The sequence below is a fragment of the Semicossyphus pulcher genome, unplaced genomic scaffold (assembly GCF_022749685.1).
Source record: "Semicossyphus pulcher isolate SPU_LCO1_2020_fin unplaced genomic scaffold, fSemPul1.0.p SCAF_9, whole genome shotgun sequence".
Taxonomy (NCBI): Eukaryota; Metazoa; Chordata; class Actinopteri; order Labriformes; family Labridae; genus Semicossyphus; species Semicossyphus pulcher.
This window is the reverse complement of record NW_027211770.1, coordinates 9,038,124-9,056,755: the sequence shown is the minus strand read 5'-3', so window position 1 is coordinate 9,056,755 and position 18,632 is coordinate 9,038,124. Positions and strand designations below refer to the sequence as shown.

General features: G+C 42.6%; 1 protein-coding gene across 3 annotated transcripts in view; it reads right to left on the bottom strand.

Moving 5' to 3' along the window:
- znf516 (zinc finger protein 516) overlaps nucleotides 1-18,632 on the bottom strand; it is a 53,972-nt gene that overhangs the window by 20,084 nt on the left and 15,256 nt on the right. For all 3 annotated transcript variants that reach the window (XM_069655474.1, XM_069655473.1, XM_069655475.1), the window contains exon 2: nucleotides 2,810-5,113. In XM_069655474.1, the coding sequence (XP_069511575.1) occupies nucleotides 2,810-4,571 (1,762 nt within the window). In that variant the 5' untranslated portion in view covers nucleotides 4,572-5,113. The remainder of the gene's footprint in view (nucleotides 1-2,809; nucleotides 5,114-18,632) is intronic.

Here is an 18,632-nt window from a genome sequence, read left to right as displayed (position 1 = left end):
CACTCCCAAAAAGCAACAAAATATCTGTTAGGGACATCAGAGCGTTAATGCCTAGGCTGTCCTCTGAGTGACTTTTTCCCATTGCCTGAATCCCTCTTAATCGAGAGGTGACTCTATAAATAACCCATCCCTCAGACATCAGGCAGCCTGGCTGGCTCAATGGTAAGAAGAGTGGATGAGAGACAGTGGAAGTGTCACAGGAGGTGACCTTAGAGATTAGGAAAAAGTCACAGGGGACAGAGAGACGGGTAGGAGAGGAAGGATGGATGGATGGACAGAAGCTTTTACATCTTGACAAGAACAGGCCCTTTGCTTTTGAGTAATCGTCACTTTGTATATATTTCTTTTTTTTTTTTTTTAAAGATTATTTTTTTGGCTTTAGGACAGCTGAAGAGAGACAGGAAATGTGGGGAGGAGAGAGTGGAGGATTACATGCACCAAATGATCGGCAGACCGGTAGACGAACCTGCGATCAGTGTGTCGAGTACTGTAGCCTCTCTACATGGGGCGCCTGCTCTACCAACTGAGCTAAACCAGCGCCTCAATTTGTTTATATTTCTCTAAAAGCAGGAACAAATGCAAAAGTCAAATATATATTTGTATACAGTGTATGTATGGGCCTAAAAGGATCTTGTATCCCAAATGCAGTTCCTGAAACCAGATACCATGCCCGTGCTTTGAAAGAGATAGTTGCTATAAAGGAAGTGAAACCTGCATTTAACCTTTAACATGACTGTTCATGTTTGAACCTAATAATTAGTTGTTTTACAATAAACAACATCGATGAAGAAACATACAGACAGGTTGTCATGGCACAGACATAAAAGGCAGAGCAAAAATCATATTCACACACAGATAAGGGGGGGTGAGGGGAGTTTCCTGAGACAGGAAGACCTGAAATAGCACACGGCTCGATCAGGCCTGAAGAAATGTTGCTGCTATTTTTGAATGTCTCTACTAACAGGGAGGAATGGAAGCAATCACTGTAGTTCTTCTTAGCTGTCCACTATCCAAACCTGCTCAAACAGTGTTTTCATTGAGTTTGTAAGTTCATAGAAAAAGGCCAGAGAGCTTCGAAGAGCACACAGGAATCCTTCCTTTAGCCTATTTCAGTCATGATTATGGGTGTTTTGCCCTTGCATGGGTAGGTTTTCTTTTTTTTGCTCTGCACTGTTTATTGGTTGTGGAGGTGAAAAAATGATCGGCATTCCAAAAATGCCCTCTTCTCCACTGACATGCCACTGACAGTCACCCACTTTCACTTAACTGTTAGCTTTATTGCTCTGTGATACAAAATAACTGCCCTGTTGTAAACAGAGTTTTCAGTGGTAGTTAAAGTTTATTGACAATATTTGATGGTAATTCTGTGCAGCTCTCCGTAAAACAGCTGAAGCAGGATGTTATTTTGACATTTGGCCACATGGTGGCTCCAGTTCCCACTCCATAGAGACTGATGATCTGAGGAGCTGCACCTACACAAAGCCCATTTCATCAACAGATGTTTACGACAGAGTGACAGAGTCAGAGGCCTCGAGTGGGAGGCTTGGAAAGGTCTCCAGTCATTTCTGCTATTTAAATCATGCAGAGCATATTTATATTTGTGATCTTATGTTTATACCATTCATTTACGTATAGCAATAACATTTTGCTACTGTTATCTGTATGTGTTGTTTGAATAATATGTTATTTGGGTTGAGTCAGTAGCTTTGTTAGAAGCAATGACAGCAACAAAGGGATCTTCAGTGATATGAGCTCTGATTTTTGTTGTTCAACTGTTAATCAAGACTGTCTCCAAACTCTGGGCACCAAGACAGAATTATGCTATAATCATTATTACCTTTTTAAGTTACTATATTTATGCTGAATATGTGACAGAATGGTTAAAGTTAGATAATAAGCTGCTATTCCCAAATGACTTAAATCTACCACCAATCGAACTGAAGATAAGGATGTTGCTACTGTGATGTCTTCTTTTGAAGCCTTGATTTTGGCGTATTGGTATTGCCTATCTTGTTTTTTTTAAAGTTCCTTTGAGGAACTTTCGGTTTGTGTTGATTTTGGCGCCCCCTGTGGACAAAGCCGTACCTCTTTTCTCTTTGCTGATTTTGTCCTGTACATGCTTAAGTGGTGTTTTTTAACAAAAAATCTCATCCTGCTTTCTTTAACAGTCATATGTATCACCCAGTTTAAATTTTTGCCCTGGAAAATGTAAACAACGGCAGCGTGCAGTTAATCTCTTTGTCTGACACCTACCCCCCGCCAGCAGTTTCATGCATTAAAAATAACTTTATAGAAATAATCACTCTTGTCGCTGACGGTCTGGTTTGCTTTTGTAGGTCATATAGAGTAATCAGAATTAATTCTAATAGTCTGTTTTTAAACTCCTTACACCCAGATGTGACCATATTTGGACATGGGGTTGGATAGCCATTGTTATGTCTCCCTCCTTGTTGACAGGCTGCCTTGGTGACTTAACAATCACAGGTAACCAATGCCATTTATCATACCCTGCTTTATTGTCCATTTCATGTACAATGGGACCATTGTTTACTAAATGAATGTGATGCAGTGTTGAAGGCTTGAAGCTAGTGAATAAGACCATACACTAATTACTTGTTGACTAATGTAACTAATCAACTAAGAGGTAGGGGCAGTTTCCCATCTAGTTCCATATAATCAGACTTCTATTTGAACCAATAGAGTCTCCCCCTTCTGGCTATAAGATATAATGTAGGCTTCACTTCAAAACCAGTGTCTACGTCCACTTGTAATATACAGTCTATGGATAAAACTGAATTGTTTGACTGACCTTTAATCTCCCCAGAGTTTGCAGTACCCATCTCTGAGGCCTGGTCTCCAAGGGTGGATGCCGGTGGAGAGTCACCATACCCAGGAGTGCTGGGCCGGCTAGGGGATCTTGATTCTGGATCACTGGTAGAGCCCCATCGTTCGTCCCTTGTGGTTCTATCCTTGTCTCCAACAGATGCCCGAGCTCCGTCCTTTCTGTGGACCCGCTGGTGGACAATCATCTGATGACGACTGCGGAACACCTTCCCGCACTCAAAGCACTCGTTGGACTTGGAGGAGGCTTGTGACTGAGAGGAGCGGCGTCGGTCCTGGCGGGATGAAGGCCTGTACTCAGAGTCGCTGAGGCTCTCTGGTGTCCGGTCACCTGATGAAGCTTGACTTCCCAAACCAGAGCTGCTACGTCGCCCTGAACTGCGTTTCTCTTGACTTTGCAAGACATAACGACTGCTTTCCTTCTCAAAAACCACAGCGGCTTCAGCAAGGGCCTCCTCGCCCATTATTCCGACCCCATAGGAGGCTTTATAACTCGGCTCCACTGGCTCTACAACCCTTCCTTTAGTAGCCAATTGCCAGGCCTGGTAGCTGCAAATTGGATCTAGCTCTGGGATTCTTTGACCTAGCATCTTATTCTCAATCTCCTCCTCTTCCTCCAGGGTCTTCTGAGCAGGCTGAAGGTTTAGGTAGTCAAGGTAACGTCTCTTAGCAGCTGGTGAGTCCTCATCATCACTGAGTCTGCACTGGCTCTGGGATTTCCTGCCATAGCTGAGACTGTGGACTTTCTCATGGGCCCTCAGGCTGTCTCTGTTGTGGAACAGGTTACCACATTTGGAACACATTTGATAGATGGATGTAACAGAGTTAGTGACAATTTCAGGATCCTGGGCTACATCGTTGATGGTTGCCGGATGCTCAGCTAACTCTCCTTTTGACCGAGACCTGGATTTGGTGTTGTGTGTTTTCATGTGTGATTTGAGGAACCAAGCTTCGCGGAATCGTCTTCCACAGATACGACAGCAGTGGTCCAAGATCCCTGCATGTTTCTTCATGTGTGACTTCAGAAACCAGGCCTGGGTAAAGACTTGGCCGCAGGTCTCACAGGGGAAGGTCCCATCACCCGGAGGTTGGGGGACATCAGGTTCAGCTACGGCCTCTTCCTTAACTATGGTCTCCTCCTCAGCATCTGCTGTTATGTGGACCTTTTCAATGTGGCTGAGTAGCTGGTCTTCTCGCAGGGCCTCGTAGCCACACAGACGGCAACAGTAAGGCCTCTGGTCGGTAATAGACTTCTCTCTTTTCATGCTCCTTCCTGGCACTTTCCTGCGATTCTCCTCACCAGTGTCCCCATTGATCATCCGGTTACAGGCTGAGCTGCTCTTAGTCGGACTCGTACCTCCTTCAAGACCTTCTGAAACACTCATCTCCTCCTCCTCAGGCCCACCATCATCATCCTCATTGGAGTGGTGGCTAGAAAGCGTGCCAAGTTTGTGGCTTCGAATGTGGACTTTGAGGTTGCCCTTCTGAGAAGCCCTGTGGTCACAGTAGGGGCATTTGTAAGGCCGAACACCCGTGTGGCGTCTCATATGCTGCGACAAAGAGCTGAGGAATGGGAAGCTGCGTCCACAGATGTTGCAGTCATAGGCCCCGGGGATTTTGTCGTCCTCACCTTCAACCTCGTTTTCAGGGTTGACTTTGCCTCCAAGCATCTTCTCCTTCAGATCTCCCTCCTGGGTCTCCATCACCTCAACACTGTCTCTGGTATTCATCGTACAAACTAAACAACCCTCTCAACCTGGCCTCTCACAAGCTCAATGAAACTTGAAACTACTGCTATCTGCAGTTGCACATCTAGGGATGTCTAGTGTGACTTTGTAGGTCAGTTAAAATGCTATCTGCCTTCAATCATCCAGGGATCAGGCTGCTTACACAGCAGCTCATTTAGCACCCTCCAGTTACTGTTCTCAACATCTATCCATCTTCATCTGTCAATGAATCAGTGGCTCAAACTCTCTGCATGCCACTAGCAATATAGAAAGCAATATAGCTTTGTCATTTAGACAGATGTAGTGAAATGTAAACTCCTTGTCGGGCTTGGACTGTAGAGTCTCTTTGTTGGTAGAAAGTGAAGGTTTCACTCAGTTCAACATTGTGTCAGTGAAGAGATGTTTTCAGGGTTTGTTTGTCAGGGTAGCCACGTCACTTCTTTTCTTCATTAATATGGCCTTTCTTCATTTTCATCAGTTTTGGAGCACGTTAGCAGCTGAGTATTTTCTTATAGCACCGCCTGCAGGTATCGTATATCTTCCACCTGAAAATGACAGAAGAAAGGGGGACAAAGTGGGGAGGAGGGTGAGGAAACAGAAGAAGAATGTGTAAGTAAAGCAAAAATATATCAAAGGCACTTTCAGTTCAGATACATTCGGTTAGCATTGCATACATAGCTAAGCTAGCTAGCATGTAAAATATGAATATATGAGTCATAAGGTAGGACAGCACCAACAGAAAAAATCACAACATGTTTACAAATGAGTTAATGTGTGCTCTCTCTTTGGTAAGACAGTAAATACTGACACACAAGCAACTTATGACAACACGCTATGAAAAAGTTGTTTGTTTTTAGACTCAGTTTATATAAAATCAATATCTTCGATCATTAAATTCTAGTTTTCACCTTCTTTAATTTGAAATCCACTCAAACCAACTTATTAACATTATAATTATTAATTTATATGAATTTGAATTTACCTAACAAAGACTTGCACTGGGCTGTAGGTGGATCATATGCATGTGCATGTGTGTATGTACTGAATGTCCATGAGTCGTGCAGGGCTTGGGGGGCTCTGATGCCACAATGGCTGAGTCGACACTTTACACAATCAGAATGGGGGGGTGGTGGTGGTGCGGGGCTCTGTCCACATCAGCAAGATCAGCAGTGCCACCATATTCTCTCCCCATACTGGCCTCACACACCCGCCTCAACTGACACTATCACATGACAGGGATCTTAAGTACACAACAGGAAGTGGCTCTTCAGACAGTTTGCTTTGCTCTATTTCTCAGACCAGAGTTGAATGGGGTCGGGGAGAGAGTCAAATTGACAGAAAAAAGAGAGAGTGTGTGATAAGAAGTGAAAAATCCACAAACAGTGTTGTTTTGTACTCTATAAATTTCCTTTAATGGATTTAATGGAGTATTTTCTAAACTTGCAGATTTTTTGTGTTAGTTTTCCTCTGCAACTGAAGCCTTAAATGATGCTGTCATTTATATACATATGTTGCATTTCATTATATTATACATATGTCAGACTTGTCAGATGTTTTCAACACATTTCATTATTATGACCAATCATTAGTTCTTGCTGCGAGGTCCAATTCTTCTCACAAGACTCACTCAGGGTTAATCACGTCTCCATTCTTCTCTCTCTCTCAGCTCATTGGTAGCATCATTAAATACGATCTCTTTCTGTTATAACTGTTGATCGCTGACACATTTTTTACTGCAGTATTAATTTCAGCAGATGCTCGAGTCTGCAAGTGGGACTATATGAAATGTGACTGACAGCATTATTACAGGCTATTATATAAAGTGCCAGAGCCCATAAGCTGAGTTACTGCCAGCCTCTAATTATAAGTGGATAATTGATCATAATCATAAGAGGATAAGGTGGTGGAGGAGGGAAGTTAGCACAAGAACAATCATATGTCTTAAACTCTCGCACTGAAAATGAGTACCCTGCGCCGGAGCCACCTATCTATCCAGAAAGATTTATGCTATTGAAATCAGCGCAGCTTCAATGGTTCCCCGTGTTTCCTCCTGGAGTGCTTAGTAAGCTGAGGCTTTCAGTGAACAAGTGCTGTTCCAGCCTGAAGTGCAGCTGTGGCTGACTCTGAAACTAAATGTATTTTTGGATGTAGACCTTTTAGTTCCTATAATAAACAAGGCTTTGTCAATGCTCATCTAAGAAAAGTAGGACTTTTTCACTTCTTCTTTCCGTATTTGGAACTTTTTGAAACAATTTTTGGCTATTTCAGTGGCATGGACCTTTGAATGGCAGCCATGTTCTGTCAGTTTCTAACATTTTCGACATATATTCATGTTCCCCAGAGGACGAATCCTGAGGAGTCCCAGATTTATCCTTTACTGCAAGTTCACATTTGTACTAGTGTGTTTTGTAGATTTGTAGAAATATATCCACGACAACTGAATGGATTGCCCTGAAATTGGTGTTTTTTTCCCCAACTGAAGATGAATTCTCATCACATTGGTTCTCCTGACTTAAGGTCAAAGGTCGAATTTTAATCAGTGAAATACTTTGATTTTAGACACAGTAACTGGAAAACTAATGACACTTCACCAGCTTCAGCTGTAGGCTGCTTTATGTTTAGTGCAATTTTGCAAATGTTATCATGCTAACAAATAAAAGTAAGACACATCTGCTCAACATTAGCACAACAGCACAGTCATTGTTTTAAAGCTCCTGTGAGGAGTTTTTCTCTGGTTATGAAACAGGCTGAAAATAATTCTGATTACTCTACATGAGCTACAAAAGCAAACCAGACCATCAGCGACAAGATTGATTATTTCTATAGAGTTATTTTTAATGCCTGAAACTACTGGGGGGATGTGTGTGTGTGCAGATGAAGCAATTAACTGCACACTGCCTTTGTTTACATATTCCAGGGCACAAGTTTAAAATGAGTGACACAAGTGACTGTTAAAGAAAGCAGGATGAGATTATTTGTTGAAAACCACCACTTAAGCATGTACAGGACAAAATCAGCAAAGAGATAAGAGGTATGGCTTTGTCCACAGGGGGCGCCAAAATCAACACAACCCGAAAGTTCCTCACAGCAGCTTTAAGCATTTTTGCATGCTAACTTTAGCATCTAGTTTAAAGCATCACTATGCCCCAGCATCACTAGCCTAACAGAGCTGCTAGCTTTGCTAAAGACTCTTACTCTTGTTTTCTTAGAGCTCCTGAGAGGAACCTTCAGTTTTGAGTTGATTTTGGTGCCCCCGTGGACAAAGTGGTACCTCTTATCTCTTTGCTGACCTTGTTCTGTACATGTGTTGGAAGTGTTTCTTAACAAAAAATCTCTTCCTGCTTTCTTTTAACATTCATCACTCGCTGTGAATCTTTGCCGTGGAAAATATAGAAAAAAGGCTGATTTGGCAGGGCAATGTTAATCCCCTCATCTGACACCTAACCCCAGCAGTGGTTATAGGCATTAAAATAACTATAAAGATATAATCAATCTTGTTGCTGATGGTCTCATTTGCTTTTATAGCTCATAGAGAAGCAGCAGTATCAATTTCAGTCCGTTTCATAACCAACTGAAAAGTCCTCACAGGAGCTTTAAGTATTACAATTTTAGATTTAGACTGGATGCAGGAGATTTAATACAATAATGCTGATATTGATGTGACCTTTGCAACACATGGCTGTGGTTTTTAACTCTAAATTATTGACGTGATAAAACCATATTGATTCTTTGTATAGAGTTTTCTTTATCCACACAGGTCTAATTAATGTGCTTGAGTTAGACACTCACAAAATGCTTTATGAAGTGTGTTTGTCCGAGTGAATCCCTTTAAAAGCAAATCTCATAAGCTTATAAACTAATGTTTGACTGGAAAGCATTAAGAAAAGGAAAAGAGTGATAAACTTGACACACTGGTTTAAAGAGGAACAACAAACACAGCAGAAGTAAATCAAACACATAACATGGAAGCCATTAAGGTGATTATGGACAAAAACCAGCAAAAACAAAGCTGTCCAACCCCAGCTATCCACCCACTGTGGTTTTCCCCTCCATCTGCTCCATCTGCTCTCCGTCTCCACATCCTACTGTTACTCATTAATACTTAGTAGTTTCTTCCAGTTCTGGCGCTGAAAACAGGCTAATAATCTTATTTCCTATTAAATGGCCTTGCTGATTGGGAGGTCAGGGGGGCTTGTGGGAGGAAGGGGGGTTGAGACTATTCAACAGTAAGCCTGTCATCCACCAGACAGTCGCATGTGCAAATTGAAACGTAATGAGATTAGCCCCCAGAAGGGAAACAATGCAGGCTCTTCGACATACAAGCAAAGGGGGGAAAAAATGACAAATTGGCTTAAGGAGGGAGAAACTGTCCGGGAGAGATGGACGAGATTAGCAATCATCGAAGTCATCAAAACGGAGAGGAGGCATCAAAGCTATAATGGTACAATAAATGGATAAAAAGTCTTCCTGAAGCTAAAAGGAACAGTTGACTTTGACATCCTCCAGTGATACAGCCTAAATTTAGCGTTTTGTTTCCTTTTTTGTGTGCTTAAATTCTGTATTCTTGTCTTGAGGGAAAGCTGTCACCTTCTAATACTTCAGACCGGTCTAACCCTTGTTGTGAACGTCATAGGTCTCATGTTAGACATGCCGTTAATGGTCACTTAAGCTGCCCTACCATGAGTCACTGGGAGTGCGTGGAGGCCTATACTCACAGCTGATAATCACTGCTGTGTCAAACAATAACAAACTGTTCTTTTTCTCCCCCCTCCTTCCTTTCTTGCATGCTCAACCTCTGCTGTTCTGCTTTCCGAGCGCAGACCCGTGGCAGCTGAGGTGGGCGAAGAGGAGGAAATCCACTCTTATTTTCCCATCCATGCACAACATTTCAGAGCGGCCCGGCTATTTCTGTTCCTGAGACTCCTGAGGTTCACATCTGGACTGAATCTGGGAACAAACAGTGTCAAACTGTGCAGGCGGGCCGGCGAGAAACCTGCTTACAGCTGTTACATTTTCTGTTTTGTGTTTGTTTTCACACATAAGGACTGTCAGAAGGCCAGGATTTCAGGTTTATATCAATTACCAAGTATAATACCTAGTTTAGTGTTAAATTATTAGTATTATTTTCTGTTTATTGGCCTTTCTGTCGACACATTTTGGAAGAAAATTATCCTGTTTTTGACACCTTTGTTTGTTTTATATTGCAATCTGCTATATTGCGCCCTCTAGAGGCCGCACGTTCAGCTTGCAGAACACACTTAGTGTCAAAATATGAAAAAAAATATATGTAAAATTATGTTACAAATAAGAACCACTGCAAACTAGCTTTTACACAAAGAGTCACACTAAGGTTTAGCAGAGGCCTCGCTCTTCTGCTCCCTCTGTGATAGAAGCTACTGTCATCCAGCCAGGAAGCACCTTCGTCACTGCAATCATCGCAGAGGCAGCCATGACACAAATCTCCTGCACCCAAGGGTGCCGAGATTGGCTTTCATAACACGGTGACTCACTCACGCTGTCACCTTATCACTGATAATGACTGTAGGTCGTTCTCGTGTGGGACATCCTTCAGCCGTGATGGGATCTGTTTCACTCCCACACAGCAGCAGCAGCAGCAGCAGCAGCAGCACAGAGACGAGCATTTAAGTTTGGGAAAAAATACACAGCGGGGGGAAATAAAGAGTGGACCTCTTGTTTAACTACACACACACACACGCACGCACACACACTCATACATACAAGGAAACTAAGGAATCAAGAAGCAAAACAGAGGGGGCTTTTAAAGTTGTCCACACATCTTTTGAAAGTCTATATGTGCACACTGTGGGCTTTTAACACTGTTTCATACAGGCAGCATTGAGAGCTTAACGGCCCTTACAGAGAGCTGCTAACACACACACACACACACACACACTGCTTCATGGAGCATGACATACAGAGAGCACTTTCCGAAAAACCTTACTATCCTCTGTTCAGCTGCTCATAAAGTGGAGACATTCAGTGCTCAGAGTGGGACAGAGGGGATGGTATGGAGACTTCAACACACACATACACAAACACACACACACACACACACACACACACACACACACACACAGTGCAGAGCCAGTGTATTCTCAGACCAATCAATAATCCATTATGAACAAACTGCTCTTCACCTCACACCCGGCTCTAAACTGGCAGACAAAGAGGTCTGCTGCAAGGACCACGATGAAGAGAAAGAGGGGTAAAGCACAGCTGGGTGCACCGACACACACACATAGACACACACACACCTACAGGCTGTTTGCAAAACACACACACACACACACGATGGAGATTTAGGACATTTTCAGGGTGACAAATGTGTCAGCTGTGCAACAAAAAAAAGCAGATGTTATGGTTGAAAAACAATGTGCTTGGATTGCTGTTAAGTGCTGTGGATTCAGTTACATCACACACATCAGAACTCTGCAGAGACACACTTTTAAAGTGTTTATGAAATATCTGTGGACATTACTCCTGCTTTGTTAACATGTATGTGTTCATTCGCGGATGTACTCCCATTAGTCACATACTTGCACACGACCACATCTGGCCGTGTGCGCATGTGTGTGTGGGTAATTGAGCTACATGGGACAACTCTTCAGAGACTGGATGCAGATGGATGTGATGCAGCTGTGTGTTTAGGTCACTCTGGGTCCAGTTTTATAGATGATACTCCCTGATTTGCATCGTTTCTGACTCGAAACGATGTCCAAAGATCGCTCCAGTTTGGCTTAGGTCGGACTGCTCATTGCTCTCTTGGTCAAAGTTTGAGTTATGTTATAGTCCTGGTGTGGTTTCCCTCTCCTCGGGGTCTGTCCCTGGTCTGTCAGAGCAGGTCATGCTCATAAGCACGAAGAGCAGTGGGGGGCTTTGTGGCATTGTTGGGGTCTCCAATTCCCATCCTATCCCTAGTTCCATCCCTGCCCCCCCCTCCCTCCATCCCTTAAACCCAGCCAGAACAATAGAGGGGGTCCACGCTGTCTGTCCCTTCTCAAACCCCCCCTCTGATAAATAGGCTGAGAGGGGGATCCTGCCTGCCTACTCTATTTGCGTGAGAAGAGCTTTTGGATAGAAAAGAGTCTACTGGCTCTCTCTCTCTCTCTCTCTCTCTCTCTCTCTCTCTGTGTGTGTGTGTGTGTGTGTGTGTAGGAAGTGGCAGGTGTTTGGGTCAATACTGTCATGTCACATTTTGGTGACCGGTCCATGCTAGTGGGATTACTGGACGGGTCGGGAGGAGAAGGGGGCGGTTCCTGGACCTATAGAGTACACTAAAGAGAACATTACACACCAAAGAAACACTTTGTAGTTAATGATAGAAAGTAGACTGAAACAGCTACCTATGACTGTGTGCACCTGTAGGTGGTTCTTTCTCTAAAGGCCCGGAAGAAACAACACAATTTAAATCAAAATTTAATTGGGCTTTTATTTTGAAAAACTGCATCCTTCCCTCTTAAAAATCAACACTGAGTGATACCTGCTGCTGTAAATAAGCTCTCTTTAAAGCCTGCTCGCATAGGCCCAACCATCCTCAGCGTCCCCTTGGACTCGCTCTGCATGTGTGTGTGTGTGTGTGTGTATGAGTGTGTGTGTGTGCGTGCGCATTACATCCCTCCCCCCTCCTTCTCAAACTCTGCCTGTTTTTCTCACACCACTCGTTAACCCCTGGGTGCTCCTGCTCAGAGAGCCCCCCCTCGTCCTGCACCACAGCAGCATTCCTCACACACACACAACACACACTTAGGTGAACTGTCACTGTGCGACGCAGGCTAAACAATCATTACACGATCTTAAGTTCACAAACAACAGATATGCTTACTGCGTCTTCTGCAGGATTTAATGATAAACTCAGCTTTAACTCTGATCTAGATCTTAAATCTGAATCCTAAACTATTAGAATAGATGTAAGGATGATAGAAATGTTGTTATGTAACAGGAACCAGCTCGTTTTCCTTACAAGGGTAGACTGAAACATTCATGTTCTGCAAACAAACACCAGTCATTAAGGAAGTTAGAACCGAGCTTGATCAAATACGAGATATTTCTCTGTTTTCTGTTCCCATCCATGCAAAACAAGTCCCCTTCTCCGCATCCCCTCACATTACAATCCCAGGCGTGCAGAGGCAGAACGGGCCGGGGTAGAGAAGGGAGCACAAACTGACATGATGCAGGGCTAAAACAAGCGCCACAGCAACTTGTTGGCAGCGAAAGCAGAAGAGGCACTCGTGGTAATAGTGTTCGATTTAAATCTAAATTGAAACTCCTCAATACCCTTTCACTCCGCTCCCGACTGTCCGCTCCTCTCACAGCTCTCCCTCCTCTCCCTCCGAGCTGCTCCATCCGTCTGCAGCCCCGCTCAACCTCTGCAACTGAACCTAAATCAGTCTCTCTGAAGTGTAATTAGACCGGTGACCTCAAAGCTGGCCACCAGTCTTTCACACTGTCACACTTTCTGATATCACCGTTTTATTTGGCTGCTCGCTGCTGCAAGATGGCCCTGCGGTAAGTGAGTTTATACACACACACACACACACACACCTACACACACACATCGACCTAAAAAGCATGATGGAACAGATCAAGTGCTGCAGAATCACCTGCTAAAGTTTCCTCTTTAAAGAAAGTGCGCACATTTTGTAATAATTCAAAGCACCACAAAGAGAGCACATGAACAAAACAACCCAAGAGTCTGATTTTGTAATTTGTCTGACTCATTATATTAACATTAATGAGCCACGGCTGATTTAATCTACCGCAGACAGGCAGTGTTTCCGCACAGCAAGTCTGACCTAAGAAGCCTGCAGCCCTGGAAAAAGCTGGTGTTCTCTGTAATCGATAGAAGCAGTAATATTTGAAATTGGCGCCATAGCTGTGGAGAAGGTTGTACAAACAGCTCGTGGTTTCCCCCAGCATGCATTGCATCCCAGCAAGAGAAGCTGGAGTGAAATACCGTTTTACTGCAGGCAATGCTCATCGGGTACAGAACCCGAAATACGACAAAATTTTACCGCTGGATCGTCTAAGAAATCTTGAGGTCTGCAGTCTGCATTTCAAACCTGACGATTCTGAACGAGACATGACATCGGAGGCGGGTGTCCTAGATTGAGGAAGTGTAGTTTAGCGAGCTCCCTAGCCTACGCCGGAGACGATTTTACATAGTCTGGTGGAGGTTTTCCAGGGCCCATTGGAGAAGCGGATAGCGTTCTTCAAAGGCACAGAGCCAAATTGCATTTTTTAATGGCATTAGCTCCCCATAATAACATGATAGGACTGAGGTTTAAAATCGGCAGACTGGCCCTTTAACTCACTGCAGGAAAAGAGACAATTTCAACGTTTTACAGGGTCAACAGGAAACTGACTTCTCAATCACTCCAAGAACGCTGATATTAAAATCATAAATCAATATTAAGATCCTACAGTTCTGCCTCAGAGCTCACATTATCTCAAATGCAAGCTACGTGCAAGTCATCACAGTATTCAAAAGGTGTGGGTCTGTTAAACTGGAGAACTAAAAAGGATTTTGGTGTCTGTTATAACCTATTTTCATGCTTTTAGGAACCTTAATCCGCACTGATATATTGCATTATAGCTTTCTCTTGTGCATAAACACATACAGTTTGCGTGTTTGATTTTTGTTTGACTCCTAATTTACTTACTTTCTTGTTTTTGTTACCTGCTGTGTACCTTGTTTTCAAACCTGTCTTTACCTCGAGGCAAAATCTGCAGAACACATCCTGTAAGAGTTGTCAAGGGGAGATATGAGAACAGAACAGGGCAACAGATCTGCTTTTGACTCTTCCTTGCCGCCTGCACACACACACACACACACACACACACACGCACACACAAACTGGCAGGCAGGATGGGAGGGTTTCCACAGAAATCTCCTGATGGCTCTACTACAGAGAGAGTGTGTGGGCTCCAACAGGCAGTTGTTGTTGTTGCGAGGTTGTTCACACACTGCTCTAAAGTACAAACACACACGCCAACCCAAAAAAGGAAAGAAAAAATGACACACACACAAACATTATGAAGAAGCACAACTTGAAACAAAGTAACCTGTGGGTAAAATCCAATTTCATCCCCTGGAAAAAAGTGTTGTTGTGCAGAGTACACTGTATTGACTGTTGAATCCTCTGTGTGTGTGCATGTGTGTGTGTGTTTGTGTGTGTGCATGTGTGTGAAAGGTGTTTAGTCGCACAGGAAATAAATTCATTTTTGAATTACTCTGGGTAACATATAGATCCTTATAGGATTATCATATAGGCATTATAGGAAACGTATTGAAATACTTAATGAAATAATACTTTTATAGAACACACAAGGTCGAAAGTTACTGTTGGGTTAACAAACTAACTCACTTATTCTCCACTAAAGCACTTTTACTTCTACTACTAATTTAGTGATAATAGATAATAGTGCAGGGCAATATAGTGGAAGGGTCCTGATCTGAATGAAATGTTTTAACTTCAGATAATATCTGTGCATGTCCTTGGGCTACATGAAAGAACAGAGACAAGAGGAAAAATGAAAGAGCACAGTAGGCGTGTCTTTGCTAAGTTGCAGCTAACAAACTTCTGTCTAAGAACACCTGAAGGCATTATTAGAAAATTCAAAAAACTACAGTAGATTAAAAAAAATCACTATAAAGCCACTAAAAATTCACTGCCAACACAAATATTCTCCAGTACAGTGTTGTAGACAAGTGTGATGTATATTTGGAGAAATAAACCCACGAGAGTTAGATGAGAAGACTGACATAGCCCTCATGTCTGTAAGGTGAAGCTACCACCAGCAGCCAGCTAGCTAAGCCTAGCATAAAAGCTGTAAATACATGGTAACAGCTAGCCTGGCTAACAGCTTAGCAGCTAGCTACCACAAGGTGTTGGTTTCACACTTTGGTAGTGATAAAAAAAACCCAGGTATAATGTGTTAATATTAATAATTAAGCTTTAGAGAGTTTGGCAGGTGGAACTGATTAGCTTTGGACAGAGCCATGCTAACTGCTCTCCTTGTTTGAGCCTTTGTACTTAACTAAGCTAACAGGCTGCTAGGCTAGGGATAGCTTCATATTCTCACTAAACACTGTAATAAATTGTCTTTAAATTCACTATTATGTCCCATAGGAATACTTGGAGCCCCTGTGGGATCACTATGAGGATGTGGATAGATAAAACAAGACATTAATAAAACTATAAGGTCACCATATACCCATTATGACTATCTTAAATCCCCAGAGGACAAGAGTTTCTTTTTTTGTCCGTGTGTGCATGTGTGGGCAAGTGTGTGTGTGTGTCCTGAACATCTGCCCAGGATTTCATAGCCAAAAATAATAAAAGCACCACACACACAGGAACTGGGGCTGCTAGATGAGAATAACAAACGTTGTTAGCCTGTAATACAGGACACAGAGTTTTTCTGGAGAGCTGCACTGACACTCCATGACACATTTCTTTCATCCGCAGGGTGACAGCATCACGGTGAGACAGAGCTCGTGTGGCTACGCAGTCTTGATGGATGGCTGTATAAAAAGAGCCGGAGAACCCATCTGGGTCACGTCTTATCAGGTTGACTGATTCACATTGATGAAATCATGCCAGCTTGTTAACCCACCCAGTGGAAAACCTCTAAACTAATAGTGAGGAAAACAAGGCAGTGTCTGAAGAGAGAGGGAGAGAGACGAATGTCAAGGAGAGTAGAAAAGGCAGAGCAAATAATGAGAGGGAGGCTGGCAGAGGGAGGATAAGTGGTAAATAGTGATGTAAAGTCACGGCAGGAGATAGATTGGGATAACAAGAGCTGACGGAGAGGGAGAGAGATCGAGGCAGACAGAGAGATACAGGCCGTGGGCTGCACGCTGCAGAAAATGTCCGTCATACACGAGGTCTCAGACTTTTTAGGAATTTGGACAATTTATTACAACTGTGGGATGAGATGATGGCTATGAAATGTTTCTATTTATCAGCTCTGACTGATGTTTCACTCAAAGTTTCTTACAGGAAGAACGATTGAAACTCTTAATATGAGACTCTTTTTAACATATGTCCTTTGCAGTGTAATCACAGCACAGGAAACTGGCCTGAATCCACGTTTTCAACATTCAGCCAATAGCCCTACCGAGACAATCTGCTTGTATAGTTACACTCTAACCTCTTTAAACCCCAATCAACCTGAAATGCACGGCACAAATGTCGGTGTGTGTGCAACAATATGCTCAACATGTGTGTGTACTTGACACGTGTTCGTGTGTAGGTGTGTTTGCAAGTGTGGGAAACGGTGATTTCGGTTAGATGAGAAGACTGACATAGTCCTCATGTCTGCAAGGTGAAGCTACCACCAGCAGCCAGCTAGTTAAGCCTAGCATAAAAGCTGTAAATAAAGGGTAACAGCTAGCCTGGGTAACAGCTTAGCAGCTAGCTACCACAAGGAGTTGGTTTCACACTTTGGTGGTGATAGGAAAAAAAAAAGAACAGGTGTAATTTATTAATATTAATAACCCCAGTCAACCTGAACTGCACCGCACAAATGTTGGTGTGTGTGCAACCATATGCTCAACATGTGTGTGTATTTAACACGTATTCATGTGTAGGTGTGTTTGCACAAGTGTGGGAAATGGTGAGTTCTTGTGAAAGTTTGACTTACTTTTTCCTCTGTTTTGACAGATGTTTCAGATTAAAAACATATAAAATCAAGGGAAGTTCCCAATAAAGAGTTGGTTATTGCAAAATCAGGATGCATCTATCAGTGTCTATAATGTTTGAGAACAGCTGTGCCCAGAGGTTAAATAGCCTTTTTTATAGTATAAGTCAGCTACTCCAAATGACATCAGCTGTGGTGAGAAATTTCCTTTCAAATGTGACAAATAATGAACACTATAAATGACATTCAAAAAATACAGAATAAGAAAATATCAGTTGAATCGAATCTAAGAGATATGACTGAAAGTCATGTGCTCATGGATTTCAGATGGGAAAAACTCTTAGCTGAATCAGACGTGTCTCTGGTTCAGTTGCCCCACTGATGCAGGTGCGTTTAAGAAAACCAGATCGCAGCATCACGTCGGTAAACAAGCAGCATTCCTCAACCCGGCTGTTTGCAATAAACACCAGCAGAGACTGATCTGCACCAGTTGCTGTGTTTAGTGTGGTAGTATGGTAGTTTACCAGAGCAGCATCTGGCAGCATGCCGCACCTGCACTGGCATGAATGTCAGGCTGACAATCAGTCTGGTAATGGGCTGCATTATGTTAATGTGATATTAAACATAACAAATTGGTGTCAAGTGAAAAATTCAAGTATATTGTCAGTAATTATAAAACTGTAGAAGAAGATATTAACTCAGCTTATGTTGTTTTTTATGGTAACATTATAACGTTTGGAGCTCTTAATTTGAAGGGGCAATTTGAAAGATGGAACAATGCACAGTTAAATGCAAATAAAATACAATTTTAGTTTTTAGTGAAACGCTTCTTTCGGTATTTAATGAATCACCATGAAATTTAATAGACATTGACGTATCCTGTTGGATGAATTGTGATAACTTTGGTGACCCACTCAGTTTTCATGTCACACTTTGGTAAGGGTTCATTTAACAAATGTTAGCATGCTAAATGAAGACATGGTAATTCTGAGCATGCTAGCTGGCCTAGTTTAGCATTAGCTAAAAGGGAAACACTGTGCCTAATTACGGCAAGCATTGGCATGTAGCATGGCTTTAAACTCTTAGCCTTGCCCCCTGTCATTTTTTTTTGTTTATCAATAAAGGTTTTGTTCATTCAGTTGGGGAAATATTTATACTGTCCTTATCATAACATACAGTGTGTGTGTGTTACTTAGCCTACTATTAGACAGGCTTGGGGAGTAACAGAATAGTAACTGTGTTAAAAAAGGCAACTGTATTCTGTTACAGTTACAAAAGAAAGAGGTGATTAGATTACAGATACATAGCAGGATTAGCATTTTAAAATGCATTTTAAAATGAAGGCGATATAATACTAAAGATGCTCTATAACATCTGGCGTCTCATTTCTAAACCGTCCGT